General features: G+C 39.9%; 1 protein-coding gene across 6 annotated transcripts in view; it reads right to left on the bottom strand.

Moving 5' to 3' along the window:
- The window catches only part of LOC126354139 (neurofibromin), a 447,919-nt gene that overhangs the window by 212,034 nt on the left and 214,975 nt on the right, over nt 1-20,910 (bottom strand). For all 6 annotated transcript variants that reach the window (XM_050003542.1, XM_050003568.1, XM_050003586.1 and 3 more), the window contains 3 exons: nt 17,383-17,505; nt 17,107-17,245; nt 6,371-6,535 (listed from right to left, as the gene is read on the bottom strand). In XM_050003542.1, coding sequence (XP_049859499.1) covers nt 6,371-6,535; nt 17,107-17,245; nt 17,383-17,505 — 427 coding nt within the window. The remainder of the gene's footprint in view (nt 1-6,370; nt 6,536-17,106; nt 17,246-17,382; nt 17,506-20,910) is intronic.

Genomic DNA, 20,910 nt, shown 5'->3' with positions numbered 1-20,910 from the left:
CTGACCCATTTAGGGGGACCCTACAGTTCTCAGCCCTATGACGCATATACAGGAAGTCTCTGCCTAGCTTACCACAAAACTTTTCAAGACTCTGGTTCAGTCTTCCCACTCAACTCAGAACCAAAGGACTACAATCAGTTCTAGGAACAATGCTCCAAGATGTCAGCTTTGATGAAACTACATAAGCAAGCCTGGTCTTCTCAATTTTCTCTGCCAGTCACTGGAATAATTCATATATGACCCCAGAGCCCAAATGACAAGCATCATTTGTTCCAATGTGTGGCACAATCTGCAACTGATTACAGCCTGTTCCCACACTGAATGATCTCTTCAATTGAACGAGTCCACCTTGTGTCGTTTTCTGTGTCTCGATGCCATTTCCCTAAGGGATATCATCATTTGCAGTATGTTTAAACTGCACCCCTACTCTCTTGCTTTTGCATGTTTTTGAAACTGTCTAAACTTGTGAAATGAGTCCTGATGGCTCTGTTTCAGTTTCAGTGAAAGACAGCACCTCAATTTTTTTGGTTAGGGGGATCAGTACAACATGCTGAGTCCTCCCTCCTCTCTGTCTGCCATGTACAGGATATCCAGATTTACCACTGACATACCACTTGCAGTCATGTCTACAGAAGAGGATAGCACTTGAGGTACCTCTGGTAAGAGTACTGTAGGCACACGACTCTTGAGAGCTCTTCCAACAAGCCGATTCACAGAAGATGCCAATCATTTGACAGTAATCACGGTGACTTCCAGCTGCTTACGAACATCAACTAACTTATCCCGTGTTTGAGAGGAGCATTTGCAGTGGGGCTGCATTTTGGCTGCTGCAATGTGTTACAGTTCTATTAAGGCAACAGAAAAACCTGGGGTACAATTTACTAGTTTCCTAAAACTTTTTGCAGTCAGTTATTGTTGTTGGCAAACTTGAAAGTAGAACTAATTTACAATAAATGTAGATACTATATACTCGTTTTTAAGGGGAAGCTAGGTGTAACACAATATGTAAGTTAAAATATCTGCTACACTAAGTATATCACACCAATTTACTACAAATTAGATTATGCACAGGATAATGGAAACTTCAGCAAATTTTCCATAACACATCCTCATTTGCACTGAAATAGAATGAAATTCATAAGTGATGTATACGTGAGCAGTAACTGTGAACCATAAATGCTGACTTGCTGTGAAACAAGTTACATTTCCCAAACACTCATTCTTGCAACTTACTAAAATATAGTTTTGTGAGCAACTGAAAATTCTCAAAAACCTATTCCTCACGTAATTGTACAATGAAATTAGAAAACGACTGTTTTGAATGAGAATATGCCTACTATTCTCAAGAATTTTTAAATATCATCAGTGTGTATACACGGAAAAGAAAAACAAATCCCAAATTTTTCCTGGATTTTCTGGTTAAAAATACACTTTTTCCATGTTATGTGTCAGTGTACTTTCTGTCGGACCTGCAAAACTTATGAATCCTTTGAATGGTTATGGTTTTATACATCAGTGTAGAATTTCCAAGCACTTTAGAAAACGAAACTCAGGAGAAAAAACACATTTTAGAAAGATCTTTTATGTGCAGTCACATGTATGCTGCAATTTTTGTATGATTTAAATTCGAATTCCCCTAAACACCACGTGTTACTTTCCAAAACATCGAAACTGAGATTGCGATGCACCTTTGTAAGCCAGTAATAGCTCATGTCATGTGAATTTGCCAGCCAATGACGGCGTATATTCTGAGCATAGGACACATGATGTAGTCAGCCAATAGCAACATCACTGTTAAGTAGTACAAACACACAAACAGGAACAGTTAATGTTTTAAATTAATATACATAGTATTGCTACAAGAACAGCAAAGCTTTCACATATAATATTGTCCACGTGGGAAAAATATATCTAAAAACAAAGATGATGTGACTTACATCTACACCTACATCTACATCCACACTCCACAAGCCACCTGACGGTGTGTGGCGGAGGGTACCCTGAGTACCTATATCGGTTCTCCCTTCTATTCCAGTCTCGTATTGTACGTGGAAACAAGGATTGTCGGCATACTTCTGTGTGGGCTCTAATCTCTCTGATTTTATCCTCATGGTCTATTCATGAGATATACGAAGGAGGGAGCAATATACTGCTTGACTCTTCGGTGAAGGTATGTTCTCGAAACTTTAACAAAAGCCCGTACCGAGCTACTGAGCGTCTCTCCTGCAGAGTCTTCCACTGGAGTTTATCTATCATCTCTGTAACGCTTTCGCGATTACTAAATGATCCTGTAACGAAGCGCGCTGCTCTCCGTTGGATCTTCTCTATCTCTTCTATCAGCCCTATCTGGTACGGATCCCACACTGCTGAGCAGTATTCAAGCAGTGGGCGAACAAGCGTACTGTAACCTACTTCCTTTGTTTTCGGATTGCATTTCCTTAGGATTCTTCCAATGAATCTCAGTCTGGCATCTGCTTTACCGACAATCAACTTTATATGATCATTCCATTTTAAATCACTCCTAATGCGTACTCCCAGATAATTTATGGAATTAACTGCTTCCAGTTGCTGACCTGCTATTTTGTAGCTAAATGATAAGGGACTCATCTTTCTATGTATTCTCAGCACATTACACTTGTCTACATTGAGATTCAATTGCCATTCCATGCACCATGCGTCAATTCGCTGCAGATCCTCCTGCATTTCAGTACAATTTTCCATTGTTGCAACCTCTTGATACACCACAGCATCATCTGCAAAAAGCCTCAGTCAACTTCCGATGTCATCCACCAGGTCATTTATGTATATTGTGAATAGCAACGGTCCTATGACACTCCCCTGCGGCACACCTGAAATCACTCTTACTTCGGAAGACTTCTCTCCATTGAGAATGACATGCTGCGTTCTGTTATCTAGGAACTCCTCAATCCAATCACACAATTGGTCTGATAGTCCGTATGCTCTTACTTTATTCATTAAACGACTGTGGGGAAATGTGTCAAAAGCCTTGCGGAAGTCAAGAAACACAGCATCTACCTGTGAACCCACGTCTATGGCCCTCTGATTCTTGTGGACGAATAGCGCGAGCTGGGTTTCACACGACCGTCTTTTTCGAAACCCATGCTGATTCCTACAGAGTAGATTTCTAGTCTCCAGAAAAGACATTATACTCGAACATAATACATGTTCCAAAATTCTACAACTGATCGACGTTAGAGATATAAGTCTATAGTTCTGCACATCTGTTCGACGTCCCTTCTTGAAAATGGGGATGACCTGTGCCCTTTTCCAATCCTTTGGAACGCTTCGCTCTTCTAGAGACCAAACAACAGTGCTCGCAGGTCGATAGACACACAAACAAACACAAACATACACACAAAATTCAAGCTTTCGCAACCAACGGTTGCTTCATTAGGAAAGAGGGAAGGAGAGGGAAAGACAAAAGGATGTGTGTTTTAAGAGAGAGGGTAAGGAGTCATTCCAATCCCGGGACCGGAAAGACTTACCTTAGGGGGAAAAAAGGACAGGTATACACTCGCGCACACACACACACACATATCCATCTGCACATACACAGACACAAGCAGACATGTCTGGATATATAAAAACAGTAAAGACAAGAAACAAGTAAGTCAGTATACATTTCCTCAATCTTTAGGCCCTAGCAATTTTTTCTCTCTATCTTGCTAAAGATTGTGAAAGAATCTATTACACCATCAAAGTCCGTCAAATGTTTTGTTACATAAAAAGTCGAAATGTCGTTATCTAATACTGAAAGAGCTGTTAATACAATTAGTACCCAAGACCGGTGTGGTTTCTCAATCTGATTACATCTGTTTTGTCTCTATCTGCTAGATAAAACGAAATAGGCCTTACTAATATTGCAACCATTGTAACATACATCAAATTAACGAGACTGTTTTGGCACAAATGGTCATGTTTATAACACTACAGAATATAATTCATGAAGCACCAATATCAAATGCCCTCTACCCTCCCACCCCTTAGATCCAGGCCTGCTGCGCATGGCTGAAACTGGCAGCTTGGGTGTGCTAATAAAATTTTTATGGGTAGTATCTGGCTGTTTGCTGCTACTGCTTGTACAGCTAACAGCCACACTTCTATATCCAGAAGTGGAAGAAGGTACAACTCATACATAACTCAACAGCACACGAGCCCATTCACAGCTGCTCAAACCAATCTAAGGTAAACAGTTGTGACATCACACTCATCAGAAGCAATTTGTTGTTATGAAGCACTGCATAATCTTCCTAAAGCCTTTGACACATTTTGCTGTTAGCAGACACTTGTTTGAGTACTGTGTTTTCTTGTTGTATATGACGCATTTCCATTGCAACTTAAGTGTTATTTTTTTTTTTCCTGGAATTCTAAAAATTTTCTGGGTTTTTCCTGATTTTCTCCCAGATGAAAAAATTCCCGAGCTTTTCCCGGATCTCCTGGTTGTCCCGGGTCGTATACACCCTGATCACAATTAAGTTTAAGCCTACAATTGACAAGAACTGTACAAGTTTATTGTGGCAACCGTGAATGTTCAAATTTCACAACACATCACAATACAAATGGGTATTCATGGAATCAATGAAAGATTATGCAGAAGCGACATGGACAGTAAAATATGCGATTCTAGAACTTCAAATTTGCACATGAATCTTGTACAAGCAGTCTCACACAAAGGAAAATTCTTAAGTCAGCTTTTATTTATAAATAGATGTAATTCACAGATTTTTAATTCACTTCATTGTTCCTCTGCACACTTCTACACTGATGAGCCATCTGACAACCATACCAAAGGAGTACTAGCTTACTTTAATTGACAAATTTCCAAGTCCCTTCTAAGGAACAGGTATCCCAAATACATAAATAGTTGCAAAACAGCTGTATGAGAAGTGATTAACAAAATAGTACTGATCATACCTGCTTAAGAAAATGATTTAATTAAAGTTCTGTTAAAGACTTTTGTTGTAGTTTCATGGTTGTGTATTACTTTAGCGTATGAAGTTAACATACACTGATGAGCCAAAACATTATGACCACCTGTTCAATAACATGTTTCTCCTTCTTTGGAACAAAATACATCGCTGATTCTGTGTATGGGATCTGATTGTTTGTTCGTAGATTTGTGTGGTGGCATTAGAGGTCCATGCACAGGTCACATAATGCTTGTAAATATTGGGCTGCTGATTTGCGTACGCAGTGATGGTGCCCGGCAGCGGCCCAGATAGGTTTCACAATATTTATATCATGCAAATTTGGCTGCCGGGGCATCAACATGAGTTCACTGTGATGCTCCTCAAGCCACTGTAGCAGGTTCTGGCTCTGAGACACTGATAGTTATACTGCTGAATGATGACATCGCTGTTGGGGAAAACATCAAGCATGAAGGAATGCAGGTGGCTTGCACCTATCAGCATGTCTTCAATTTCCACCACAGGTCCCATGCAATTGCGAGAGAATGTCTCCCATAGCATAATACTGCTCCCACCAGCCTGTGTCTGGTGTATTGCACTTTTCTAGCCACCATTCACATCGATGATGGTGTTTGTGGAGACAACCATCAACCTAGTGTAGAGCCGACACGTTTCCATTGCTTGATGATTGAATCCCATAGGTCACGAGCCCAATGCAATCGCAGTTAATGATTTAATTGGTCAACATATGAACGCACAAGGGTGGTCTGCTGCAGAGATCCATGTCTAACAATGTACAATAAACAATGTGTTCTGAAACACTTGTGTATGCACCAGCATTGTGCTCTTTTGGCAGAGATTCCACAGATTGCCATCTACCCTAACTTACAGAGCAGAACCCCACGTTCTGTGTCGAGTCATGGACGTCCAACCATTTAGCGCCTAGTGGTTGTTTCACTGATCTTGTACCTATCTCTGTAGTTGGTCAAGACAGTAGCATTTGAACATTTGACCAGCTTCAATGTTTTTGAGATACTCGTTCACGGCTCTGTCTAATAATAATTTGCCCTCAGTCAGTCACTTATCTCAATAGATTTCCCCATTTACAGCCCACTTCTTCACTAGGGTGATCCTCCATCTGTGTCTGCTCCACTTACATACTTTCATTACTGCATCACATACCTGCAACACCATCAAGTGGCATCCAACATTGTGGTGGGCAGTGGTCATAATGTTTTGGCTTACCAGTGTATCTCAACAAGAAGTTGCAATTATGGCCCATGGAATATGCAAATAATGAAAGTAAAGTAGAGATAAACAATTCATTTTTTTAAAGCACGTAATTGGCAACAGCCTTACATGATTATTACAAACAAGTGTATATTCAAACCACATTTCATTAATTAAATTGTTTATTTTTTAACTTCATAAAAGTATATTACCTTAATAGCAACTTTAGTGTCCTTATGAGAGAGCTTTAAGGCATTATTGAAGACCTTCAGATCTTCATCAAGGGATAGGGTAGCCCCAGGAAGTTTCTGTTGATCAGGTTCTATAAAATCATTTAGTCTTGCAGGTGCTTCAATAAATATTATTTTACGATTTCCCTGAAAATAAGAACCATTACATTTAGTACACTCACAATACAATAGTAGTAAAAATATATTAATATTATGCTTTGAATCCCTAGATAAAGTTCTAAGATGCTTCCAGTAAAAGCATATCATGGAGTGAGATGCATTATAATTACCCAATGCAGAAGATATGTAATATAACATATAAACCATATGACATATAATTCACATCTTCCACGTAATTTTAATAACAAAATTTCCAGAATGTAGCAAGAAAAACAGGGTCAAATAATTCTGCTGAAGGAAGAGGATGTACCAAAAATGTCAACCACAACAGAAATAAAGCAATTAAAAATAGTACTGATGTCGTTAGCTGGAAATAATAATAATAATAAAAAGGTGCTAGTAGTGGCCAGTTGACACTGCCAAAATCTACAGGATATTCTCTTTTGGATCTGCAGCTCACGTCCTTTCTTTCTGCATTTCCATTAAATAATAAGATAGGGGTTCTGCCTTTTTGCTCACACACTGCTTTTTCTTTTTATCCAAACATGTTTCAGAACCTCTGTGTCATCAACAGTGGGTAATTTTTTTAATTAAAAACTGTAAAAAGTGAAAGTATTTTAGGTTATAACTGATTTAACAAAGTAAGGCCTAAAGAGAGTTTTTGTTTGTATTTGCTTCTAACCATGATTTTACATTATGGGGTTTTGCAGAAGCAACTCTATAGTGTCCTGCACTGACAGCCTGTCAACCAAATGATGTAAACGTAAATTTCATCAGCAATTTAACACATCTCTTGATTTTTAAAAACTTGTTTTTTTGGTGTGTCAAAAAGTTTTGCATATACTTTTGGATTTCGAGGACACAGCACATACATATTAATGTAATTTATTTCTTTATAAATTCCTTTTTACTTCACAAGATGTGGTGAGCACTAGTTCGGCATTCCATGATTATGAATGAAAATGAATACATAGATAAAAAATTGGTACTTCTGGAGGACAACATCACCAAACTGACCAGAGAACCAATAGCAAAACATTCTCAAACGGCCAGATAAAATGAATGACACAAAAAAATCCAAAGACATCCACTCTAAAATCCCTACATAATCTGCACAAAGAACATACCTCATTAACCTTCTGTGGACAGAATTGTGAATCAATAAAGACAAAAAATTCTAAATGTTATATTTGTGTTCCTTGAAGGTCATATGAAACACATTCATAAAAAATGCATCACTTCATGTATATAAATAGTATATTTTGAATCGTTACATATATGTTACATTAGGCATCTAGGGATATGGGTGAATCCAATATTGGCTAGTGAATAATTACTTATATGAAAGTATTTACAAAGCTGAAACCCTTGACTTGCATGGTTATTATTTCTTATGAAAGTCCAGAAAACAGTTCCTTTTCTTTTTCAATGCACAAATGAACATTACACTTTTGACAAACAATTGATGGACTACCTTAGCAGTTTAGCATTTTGCATTACCTCTCTTCTCCAACACAACTGGCCAATGGCCAACATTATCCTGGCAAACAACCTGTTGAGGAATTGGTTTAGATGCATGTCCTACTTTCTTCTTCTTTGCATAGTCTGCATTTTATACTTCATGGTCTTCCCCTCTTCCGTCCACTTACGTCTTTGTTCATTCTGCATAGGGCAACAGCTATGCCAGCTTTGAACTGACAAATTGGCCTCTGCTTATTTTTGGGAATCCCAATGTAGTCACTGTCCCTTCTGTACAATAGCCATGCATTTACTACCACCATGTCAAGGAAGTGAAAAAACAACTGCAGGTAGTACTTCTTTGATCTGATGTTGATTCTGTATAGTGCATAAACTTGTTGTAGAGGCAAATAATTGATGGACAGACAACTTCAATTTTTGTTTTGGTATTTCTATCCCATCGCTTCACCTTATTTAGTGGTTCTGCAGCATAAAATATAAATGCAAGTACTACAGACCTGTTACCAAACCATTTGATAAAACACACACATTTACCATCAATATCTGCCTCCTGTACATCATATGCACCTCTTGCCATTTTTTTCAAACCTTGTCAGTTGCCAACACACATCCAGGCAACCTGTTGGCTCTGACAGTCCCCGAACAAAAGATCTCCATGCAAGCAAGCTCTGAAAGGTGTGGAATTGTTGTAAACCAATTGTCAAAGTACAAAAAGTGGTTCCGTTGTCGGGGAATGGCCTTGCAAAGGCGCAAAACGACATTGGCATTAACCCCAAACTCTTGCATTTCTGGTAAAGGGTCATGTTTCCCACAATACACTTCAAAAGTGTACACAATTCCTTTCCAATCACTCAATATATATATAATTTATACCCCCATTCGTGAGATTTCTTTGGCATGTACTGTTTGAAGTTAGACATTCCCTTGAATGGCACCATCTGCTCATCAACACAGAGCATCCTATTAATATGTAGGTTGTTGAATTTTTTGAACAAACTATTTATTAATGGCCTAAGCTTGAAAAGCTTGTCTTTGTTTGCACCTACATTAGCCATTTTGGTGTTGTCATTGAAATGGAGAATGGCCTTTATACATTACCAACTTTCTCAACTCATCATATCTGACACAAAAGGAACACTAAATGAAGTATACCAATATCATCAAGTATGTAGTGCATTAACAAGTGGCACATACAATGCTGTTCCTATATATTGCTCCAGTTCACTGACAGTCAGCTGGAGAGGTTTAACTGGATTCTTCTGAACAGAATACAGATTTGTCTGTTCAGTAATATGTTTGAGAAGTTGAGTGTCAAAGAAGTGTTTGAAATATTCAACAGGTTCTTGGATTGAAGTAGACTCATGGATTGAACCTAGCCACTGTGGTATGTCATGAGCACTGTTGCCATTGCTAATATTTCTCCAAACTGGTTTTTGCCTAGTGGTTTCACATAATGCTGAAGCAGCTGAAGTATTCTCTACATCAAGAACACAGACATCCTCTTGACTATTTGGTTCCGAAAGCATCAAAACGTATACGTTTTAGTGTCTTTTTAAAATCACTAAGGCAGAAACAGTATTACATAATGCTGCAGTACAGCCCAGAGATAAAAGCAACATACCTTACCATCTTCAGAACTGCTGATTGTTGTTTCCCTATTTGTTGACACGTATTCATCATCTGTAGCAACAACATGCCTGTTCTTTCCATAAAATGCTGCAAGTTTCATGATCTAAGCAAACAACAGTTTTGTTGTGTATGCCAAAGCTGTTAAATGTGTTTATGCTCACAAACTGTAAGAGCTATGTCTACAATAACCATTTTTCATCCAGAAGTACATCAATATTATATACATCCTACAATATTTATGTAAAGTTGACAACTTACATTTTTTAAGATCAGTAATACTAAATAACAACAGCTGAAACACACGTGCCCACGCTACACGGAACTCACTAGAGACAACGGCTCAAGTAGTTGACGAAAGTTCCACTTCCTATATCTGTTGTCCGAAGCGTCATGCATCTGCTACACTCGGCAACTGTGTGAAAATACTTCTCGTTAAGCACATACAGCAATGTACTGTAACCGTTATAAATTTGTTGCAATCGTCTATAGAGGGTTGAGGCCGATCATCAACTCTGGATCTACTCCATCATACCACCTAGCCCAGCATACACACGCATCACTAAACAGCATATGCATGTTTGAAAGCAACATAAACGTAGAGAACTCAATGCAAGGAATAGAGAGAACCAAGAACGTAGACATACCGGACACAACAAGCCTCATACCATTGGATTTCACATCAGTCCACACTTGTATTCCAATAAGTGAAACAATCAACATCACCACACAAAGACTGAAACAACAAGGAAACACATCAGTCTCACACATTAATGGAATAACAACCATACTCAAGACATAACAGCACAAAATTACTTTACGTTCAACAAAGAATTTTATTCCGAACATGCCAATTAGTGTCGTACTAGCCAATATATTCATGAACAAACTGGAGAACAGCATGTTCACACACGTAATCAGACAAAAAAATAAAAAAGTCATATATTGGTGCCATTACGCCGATGACATAATATGCCTAACTGATGAACCACATGTCATTTAGAACAGCTACACAAGGAAATAAACAACTAACACACAAAACTTCACTTCACATTAGATACAGGAACAGAAAACACACTAAATTTCCTGGACCTCACCATATGAAAAATAAACTACAGCCACAATATTCAGGACACCGACAACCACGAGCACCACCATTCACAATCACTCGAACCACTCGGTGGCATACAAGCAAGCAAGATTCCGATTCCGATTCATGTTCAAAAGACTGAGCACAAGACCTATAAGCAAACTGAATTATAGACAGGAACTAAACACAATAAGACAGATAGCACAAGAAAATGGTTATAAGCCCCACATGATGGAGACATTAAACAAACAAGTTTGTACATAGACAAGGAACAAAAGTACATCACATACACACAAAACCTAACACAACACAGAACAACACAACATACAAACAATGACCAAATGCAAGACACAACAGTACAACACCACACACACAAAACCAAATGGCACCTACTCACCTGCAATAACAAAATTGTCCACAAAACAGGCAACATATTGAAGAAACTGGGATTTCAAATAGGATACAGGACAGACAACACAAAACAAAAAACTCAGAAAACAGGAGACACCCACAGATAAATTCAAGAGAAAAGGAATACATGAACTCTCATGCAACACTTGTCATTACACATAGGACAAACAGGCGGGAACTTTAAAACAAGATATTCAGAACACCTCAGAGCCCTAAAAAGTAACAGCACTCATAGCACATTTGCTCACTGCCTAATAGCCCGAAAGCTCCACCCAACTACAATAGAAACAGATTTTAAAATACTGAAATCCACCCACTGCCTATACCACAAACTGACAGAATGAGAGAACGTCAGGAGACAACAGCAGAAGGCAAACAGGTTTTAAATGAATAAATTATATTCTGTAAAGGCACATTATTTAATGCATTACAAAAACTTTACAGAAAAGGCAACACAAACAGCTAAACAAGGTTACACACACACACACACACACACACACACACACACACAGAGAGAGAGAGAGAGAGAGGGAGAGAGAGAGAGAGAGAGAGAGAGAGAGAGAGAGAGAGAGAGAGAGAGAAAGTAAACAAAATTCAAATTTGGTGTCAAACTCTCTTGGGAACAAATGACACCAACATAGTGCTCACCACATCTTGTGAAGTAAAAAGAAGTTTATAAAGAAATAAATTACATTAATATGTGTGTGCAGTGTCTTCGAAATCCAAAACAAGAAAGATCAGTTACTACAAAATGTGTGTTGTAACAAATATATATGCAAAACATTTGGACACACCAAAAATCACGTTTTCAAAAATCAAAGGATGTGTTACATTGCTGATGAAATTTACATTTACATCACTAGGCTGACAAGCTGTTAGTGCAGGACACTAGAGTTGGTTCTGTAAAACCAAATTATCTAAAATCACAGTAAGAAGCAAATACAAACAAAAGCTTTCTATATGCCTCATTTTCTTAAATCAATTACAACCTAAAATATTTTCACTTTTTACAGCTTTTCAATAAACAAAAAAACCCACTGATGATGGCACAGAGGTGCTGAAACATATTTGGGTAAAAAGAAAAAGCAGTGTGTTTGCAAAAAGCGGAACCCATATCCTATAATCTACAGGATAGGGACACATTTTTTATGGTGACATGCTTCCTGCAACTGGCCAATCTCAAGAGGCTACATGGTAATCCAGTGCAACTAGGTGTATGTGTTTTCTTTTGAGAAGTCTCTGTTTGAAAAATGCTCACACGAGGGCAGATAAAACATAAAATTAAGGGAATGACTACTAAATATTGTAGTTGCATATTTAAATAAGCCGTGCAAATATTTATATTATAATAATGAAGTTTGTCTCTCTTATCAGCCAGTATGGTGGCTAATAGTCAAAATTATGATAGACTTCAAGAAGAATATAATAATTCCAATCCCAAAGAAAGCAGCTATTGATAGGTGTGAAAATTACCAAACTATCAGTTTAATAAGTCACAATTGCAAAATATTAGCACGAGTTCTTTACAGACGAATGGAAAAACTGGTAGAAGCTGACCTCGGGGAAGATCACTTTGGATTCCATAGAAATGTTGGAACACGTGAGGTAACACTGACCCAACGACTTATTCTAGAAGATAGATCAAGGAAAGGCAAACCTACATTTCTAGCATTTGTAAACTTAGATAAAGCTTTTGACAATGTTGACTGGAATACTCGCTTTCAAATTCTGAAGGTGACATGGGTCAAATGCAGGGAGTGAAAGGCTATTTTCAATTTGTACAGAAACCAAATGGCAGTTGTCAGAGTGAAGAGGCACAAAAGGGAAGCAGTGGTCGAGAAGGGAGCGATACAGGGTTGTAGCTTATCTCTGATGTTACTCAGTCTGTGTATTGAGCAAGCAGTAAAGGAAACAAAAGAAAAATTTGGAAAAGAATTAACATCCGTGGAGAAAAATAAAACTTTGAGGTGTGATGACGACATTGTAATTCTGTCAGACATGGGAAAAGGAGCTGGAAGAGCAGCTGAACGGAATGGACAGTGTCTTGAAAGAAGGATATAAGATGAACATCAACAAAAGCAAAATGAGGATAATGAAATGTGGCCGAATTAAATCAGGTGATGCTGAGGGAATCAGATTAGGAAATGAAACATTTAAAGTAGCAGATGAGTTTTGCTATTTGGGGAGCAAAATAACTGATGGTCAAAGTAGCAAGGATATAAAATGTAGACTGGCAATGGCAAGGAATGCATTTCTGAAGAAGAGAAATTTGTTAACAAAATTTAAGTTCTTAAAGTATTTGTATGGAGACAGCAAAGGACCTGGAAGAGCAGCTGAACAGAATGGACTGTTTCTTGAAAGGAGGATATAAAATGAACATCAAGAAAAGTAAAACAAGGATAATGGAATGTAGTTGAATTAAGTCAGGTGATGCTGAGGGTATTAGATTAGGAAATGAGATGCTTAAAGTAGTAAATGTGTTTTGCTATTTGGGGATCAACATAACTGATGATGGTCGAAGTAGAGAGGATATAAAATGTCGACTGGCAATGACAAGGAAAGCATTTCTAAAGAAGAGAAATTTGTTAACATCGAGTGTAGATTTAAGTGTCAGGAAGTTGTTACTGAAAGTATTTGTATGGAGTGTGGCCATGTATGGAAGTGAAACATGGACGATAAATAGTTTCGACAAGAAGAGAATAGAAGCTTTTGAAATATGGTGATACAGAAGAATGCTGAAGATTAGATGGGTAGATCACATAACTAATGAGGAGGTACTGAATAGAATTGGGGAGAAGAGAAATTTGTGGCACAACTTGAGTAAAAGAAGGGATTGTTGGTAGAACACATTCCGAGGCATCAAGGGATCATCAATTTAGTATTGGAGGGAAATGCGGAGGGTAAAAATTGTAGAGGGAGACCAAGGCATGAATACACTAAACAGATTCAGAAGGATGTAGGTTGCAGTAGTTACTTGGAGATGAAGAAGCTTGTGCAGGTTAGAGTAGCATGGAGGGCTGCATCAAATCAGTCTCTGGACTGAAGACCACAACAACAACATGACGGAATGATGGTTTGGTTCTCCCTTCTTTGACCGCTGATCAGAAGGGGTTTTATAATCATTATCCGAATCATCAGCTAATGCCAGGAACAGATGAATGTGAGGGTCATGTAACACGTCTCTGCTTGAAGTAGCGTTTTCCAGACGCAACCTAGGAAATGTACTTACATGTATTGATAGGCACACAGCATATGAAATTACTCCTGGACACAGGTGCTTCTGTGTCCTTGTTGAATCAGTCTAATTAATTAAGATTATGGTCACCCTGTTTGCTGGCTGCTGAGACAAATTTTTGGACCTACCGGTATCATAATGCACCCTTGGTACGAACATTTATAATTTCACTTACGACCAATTCATTCATCGAGTAAACTTTTTTTATGGTAACTGATGCCAAAATGGGCATCATTTCTGAAACAGACTCTTTCCACACTTTTGGATTTATGATTCCTGAAACAGTAATAGGACAAAAATGCAACCAATTCAAATGTTCTTTCAGATAACAGAGTCTGAAGTATTTGGGGTTCAATCACTCAGCCAATGGACTCAAACATATGGAAGATTATGTTACAGCCACCGCCAGTGGAAGAGATGCCCAACACTGCACTTCTCAACCATTGTGATTTCCTAGCAACTTACAGGCCACCCTGACTGTAGGCCATCATACGGTGGCACAGCTCCATCGCCGCCCTCACTTCAGCATTTGGACTAGTTGCATCAACCACAAGTGCATTCCATTATTAAGGCCTTCTTTGATGCAGGTGGGTGCACCACTTATGGCTCATGAGCCCAGACACCACCAAACCTTGTTTCGCCTTTGTTCTCCATCTACCAAAGGTCCATGTTGTTTACTGTGGCCTAAGACTGTGGATTCCTACAGTATCACAGACATAAACTTTGCCTCAGCAGCTGCCTGTTTCTCTGCCCCCAGCAGGCCCTCCATTCCAGGGGTGACTCATGCAACATCCATGGAGCCCCATCTTGCTCCATCCTTCTGCAGCAGCACTCATGTTCACTGATCCACAATCTCTCCCAGTGGCACCATCACTGAACCATGCACTATGTACATGTTTCTCCTCAAGTGATACCCACTGTAGGGAGCGGAGTGATGTAGTGGTGCCACCCGATCACTGTTAATCACTTTGGCACAACCATCAAGATGGCATTTATCAACAAGAGCACCCTTTGGTGAGACCATCCCAGAATCAGATGTATAAGCCAGCCTTGGGCTGGCTTGAGTCACACTTATGATGCAGTCTGGGGAGTGTGTGTGAAGTGTGACATTGGTTTGGCTACAGTGTCATATTGTGGATTCCATTTTTAATATGGGGAAATCTAAATAAGCTTGGTCTCAACTTTGCTTCAGAATACAAACTTAAGACAGCTACACGGTCTCTGAAAAGCATTCTGCATTTATCTCTAATTGTGAATGAAGGACAAGTCCCCACTACTTCCACATGTAATTCACCTTTTACTAAAACCATACCCACTAAACAGACTATTGTCTCCATTGTGGCCAGCATGATAACACATGGGAATGCCTTTTGCTCATCTGATCTGCCATTAAACCCATACTTTTACATTACATTGCACTCTAACTCTAACTGCACTTTGTATTTTACTGATGCTCATCTAAGTTTACCTGGTTGTATGCCTAGTAATATGAAAGCTGTATTACACTATGATATAAACTTCAATACCTCCATATTCAGGACCGTCACTTGTGCTGTGACATCTCTAATACTTTTCAGTACCGTTTGTGTGTGATTCTACCCTGCAAATAATTAGCATGTTTACAACAATGTAGAGAGAATTTTTTCAAATATATTAATAGGGACCTAAAAATGTAGCACTCATTTTTGGTGTCCTCCACCCCCCCCCCCTTTTCCCTATGAATAGGTGTAAAAATTTTAAAGGTCAGCCAGAAGACAAAGTGTGAATGCTTTCAAACTAATTTTTTTTTTTAAGGTGACAGCAGCTTTTTGAATGGAATGTTAGTTTAACTGTTGCAAAAACTTAAATAGTTTTTTTTTCTGGAAATGATCTTTGCTTGTTTTCTTCTTTTGCATTTATGTACGCATTCAACAACTGATTGTTTCTGTTGAGAAATAGCAGCATTTTTCCATTAGTGAACAGAGTGCTGCACTGATTTTAAGATTTTTTTGAGATTATTTTATTACTAAGTATGCAGTTTACTGATTTCACCCTTTTGTGGGCATTTATGACTGTGCAACCCATACCTGACCCAATATGGACAGAATTAAGAAGGCAGTCAGGGAAGCCAGCCTACACCCATGTACTGTGGTTTCATCAAAAGCAGAAAGGGCGCATGGCCCTAAGGATTGCCGATCCCTTCTGGTGTTGTGAAGATTGTAATCAAACTCTGTGATGGATCAGGATGCAACACTAAGTATTCAGTAATTCTATTGTGCAATTTCTTGCTGAGTTTGGTAGTGTCATAAATGAGGTGGGTCAGGCCAACATCTGCTGGTATTTGATGCAACCACAGTACAAAATACGTACCACATGAAACTGACACATTAAAGTGTCAGTGCATTAGGGGAAGACTTTCAGTGTGGTCACAATACAATGAGAGATTTTGTTTCACAGTTACTATAGGTGTAGAGTTCACACCCTATAAACTGACAGACGGCCATGAGCATAAACAAACAAGCAGCACGACGGGGGAGAAACTATAATTTAGATAGCAGACAAAACTAAACATTACTTTGTTCTGAGACACTACATTGCATGAATGAGTATTATGTTGCAATATCCAGCATGAAAATTATTAGAAACATAAAGAGGAGCCATATGGTCTGAACAACAATAGATTTACCAACAACATTTTCACTTTAAATGATTAGATTACAGCTAAAAATATGTGTATAAGTTTACACACAATTTGTTTGTAAACTGTTTAGGTCATACCTTCAATGGAGCTAGAATACGGTCATGGAATTTAGTGTATTCTCTAACCCAACTATTGCAGTTATAAACATATGCAGCGTGAACATTTTCATATGCTACTTCTGGCAGAACATAAAACCATTTTTGCAGAAATTCTGTCCTGCAAAAGCAGAGAGAACATTAGCAAACTGAATTGCTTGGCATACTGATAGTATGTATAATTCTTTTAGATGATCATTGGCATTGATTGATAGAAATATTAATGGAGTTATAGACAATTAACATTGATTAACCTACCTAAATCTGTTGTCAGAGCAGGTATGAGTAAAATCAACCACTAATTCAAATGGAGAGTGGCAGAAAGGCTTCAGTGTTAATATAACATGGTAAATAAGAAGATCTCCATTTGTTTCACCAATCCTGTAATAGTAACAATAATATACTCATGTAGTCAAAACTGAAACGTATAACTGACTTCAAACAAAGTCTTCTAAAAGAGCATAATCATCAAGAAAGGTAAATTAGGTTGGTGTTAAAAGAGCTGACAATAGTCACACACTTACATATTTGAACTGATGAAATGATATAAATGACAATGCTGATACAAGAAACATTCAACAACTTCATCACGGCAATCACTTTATAATGGGTCACCCTCCTTTAACATTACTAACAGAAATCACCGATACCAAGTATACTCTGGATTCTTGTACAGGTGAACATTCTCAACTGTTTAACTGAATGAACTTCATCATATGATTTTGTTTACAATGTATTATATTTCAGGCTAAAACGTATAAAAAGAAATTAATGTGTTACAGTCAATATGTACTAAAGGTTAAAACCACTCTTCCTTTAAAAATATTTGAAATTACAAAATTTCTGGCATAATTAAAACTCATATTTGTTGTGATAGTGCCACGACATTTAACAGTGCCGCCACGACAGTACGCACAAATGGCGATAGAGGCGCTCCGCAAATCGGCTGAGCGCGGGAGTGCCACCTAGCTACGAACGGCGCCGGCCGCATGTCACGGCACGGCAGTCGAATACGAGAGACTGAGTTGTAATCATGTGATCAGCTATTGTTTCTAAGAGAGAGTGTGAATATCCACGCAATTATTGTGATTAAAGGTTATAACACTTTTTGGCGACGAGGATGGGACATTTTCACTGCATTGTGGATTTGCGTGTTCGTGACAGGGCAGACACGGAACAGCTTATGCAAGCGCTCATTGAACAACAAACACAGCTGACGGCTACTATTCAGGCTCAACAAACACAGCTGACGGCAGCGATTCAGGCGTTGTCGACGTCGCTTACTCATCGTCTGTCTTCCTCTTCTCCGCCTCCATTCCCTCCTTACGACGAGGCCGCTGAAGACTGGGAGGATTATGAGAAGCGGTTGCGGCAACACTTCTTGGCTTTTGGCGTTGTCGACGCTCCTATGTGTAAGTCGTTATTTCTATCTTGGATTTCCCCTCGAGTCTATCAGCTGCTATCTCAGTTAGCCCCTCTGTGGGAACCTGCCTCCCTGTCCTTCCAAGAAATGTGTGACTTATTGTCTGACTATTATCGAAAAAACACCCACGTCGTTGCCGCCCGCGTGGCGTTCTACCGGTGTCGTAAACAGCCCCATCAATCTTACTGGGCTTGGGCAGCGGGAACTACACGGTCTGAGTAGGAAATGTCAGTTTGTCACGGACACACATCACGAGTCTTATGCTGACTCAATGGTTAGGGACGCTATTCTACGGCTTGCTCCTGATAAAGAAGTTCGGCAATGTGCCCTCCAACTGCCAAACCCGTCGTTGTCGGAAGTTCTAAGCATCGCTCAATCCTTTGAAGTGTCTCACGCTGCTGGCGCGCAAATCGACGCGTGGTGTGATGTAGGTGCTGTACAGTCAACTCTCGACACGGGCAATTTGCCTGTTTCATAGGAGAATGACGATGTGGCGGCAGTTCACTCGCATCAACAACATCGCGATGGGCCGCAACGCTCGCAGCGAAACCAGCAACCACAGAAGCCGGTTCGTTCCGCACTTCCTTCTTGCCCCCGTTGTTTCGTACAGTACGACAGGGAAGCGTGTCCAAAATGTTGGGCCACGTGTAGTTCATGTAGGAAAAAAAGGCCACATTGCTTCTGTGTGTCAGTCCCATAAAGTTCCTGTCGACGAGGACGAGGCGTCGGACATGGATGTTCACTGTGTGCTTTCTCAAACAAATAAGTTGTTTGTTACTGTTCGTGTTCTGAATAAAGACATCTGCATGCAAGTGGACATTGGCTCTGCAGTAACTCTCATTAATTCTCGCACGTATTTGGCGTTGGGCTCCCCTCCTTTGTCTCCAGTTACGCGAAATCTGAGGACTTATAATAAACAGAAAATTCCTATCATGGGCCAGTTTGATGCTTCCACTGCTTACAAGTCTGTTGTTCAGCCCCTCACGTTTTATGTGGTGGATCATGCGGGCACTGAAAACCTGTTCGGTTATGATGCTTTCCAGTTGTTCGGGTTCTCCATTGATGATGATGTGCACCTCATATCTGAGGATATTCCGTATCAACAGCTGGATGGATTGTGTTCTGAATTTTCGTCCGTGTTGTGCCAAGGATTTTGAAGCCCACATTACTCTTAAACCTATGGCTCGCCCTAAGTTTTTCCGGGCACACCCTATTCTGGTGGCGTTGCGTGCACCTGTCAAGGCTGAGCTATTCAGGTTAACAGCTTCACGGATTCTCCTTCCGGTTACCTCCAGCAAATGGGCATCGCCGATCGTGGTGGTTTCTAAACCAAACGGGAGTCTGCGATTGTGTGGTGACTTTAAAGCCACCGTCAACGCTCAGAGCCTCATTGACACTTATCCTCTTCCCGTCCTGAGGAGTTGTTTACCAAGCTCGCTGGGGGCCAGTTATTTTCCAAACTTGACTTATCGGAGGCGTACCATCAGTTGCCGTTGGACGCTACTTCCAAGGAATTTCTCGTTATCAACACTCCTTGTGGGTTGTATCAGTACCAGCGATTACCATTTGGCGTTGCTAGCGCACCGGCGTTTTTTCAGCGGTTTTTGGAACAGCTCACGGCTTCCGTTCCCGGCTGCATAAACTATCTGGATGACATTGTTGTCACGGGAGCCTCCACTGAGGAGCACCTTCGTAATTTACATTCACTGTTTCGGGTTTTGCATTCGGCTGGGTTGAGATGCAATCTGGACAAGTCACAGTTCTTCCAACCTTCCACTGAGTATCTTGGTTTCCACTTGTCCCATGAGGGTATATGTCCTCTCCGTCAGCACGTTGCGGCTATTAACGCTCTACCCCGGCCGTCTACGGTCAAAGAACTTCAGGCGTTTCTAGGCAAGATTGCTTATTATCACAAATTCATTCCATCCGCAGCGGCGGTAGCTTATCCTCTGCATCAGCTGTTACGCAAAAACGTCCCCTTCTATTGGTTCGACGGGTGTGAGCAGGCTTTTGTCCGCCTGAAGGCTCATTTGCAGTCGGTGCCTTGTCTTGCCACATTCTGTCCGGGTCAGCACTTGGTTCTGGCGACTGACGCATCACAGTATGGCCTAGGGGCTGTTCTCGACCATCGGTATGAGGATTGGTTAGAACGACCCATCGCCTATGCTTCCAAGACCCTCAACGAGGCGCAACGTCGTTACTCTCAAATCGAAAAGGAGGCGCTCGTTATCATTTATGCTCTAAAAAAGTTCAGCGTTTTTTTGTATGGTTCTAAGTTTCACCTCATCACCGACCACAAACCGCTGGTCTCTCTGTTCAGCCCATCGGCGTCACTTCCGGATAAGGCAGCTCGCCGCCTGCAA

Source organism: Schistocerca gregaria, chromosome 1 (assembly GCF_023897955.1).
Source record: "Schistocerca gregaria isolate iqSchGreg1 chromosome 1, iqSchGreg1.2, whole genome shotgun sequence".
Classification (NCBI taxonomy): domain Eukaryota; kingdom Metazoa; phylum Arthropoda; class Insecta; order Orthoptera; family Acrididae; genus Schistocerca; species Schistocerca gregaria.
The sequence above is the reverse complement of the archived record's forward strand: the minus strand, read 5'-3'. Positions and strand labels throughout refer to the sequence as shown.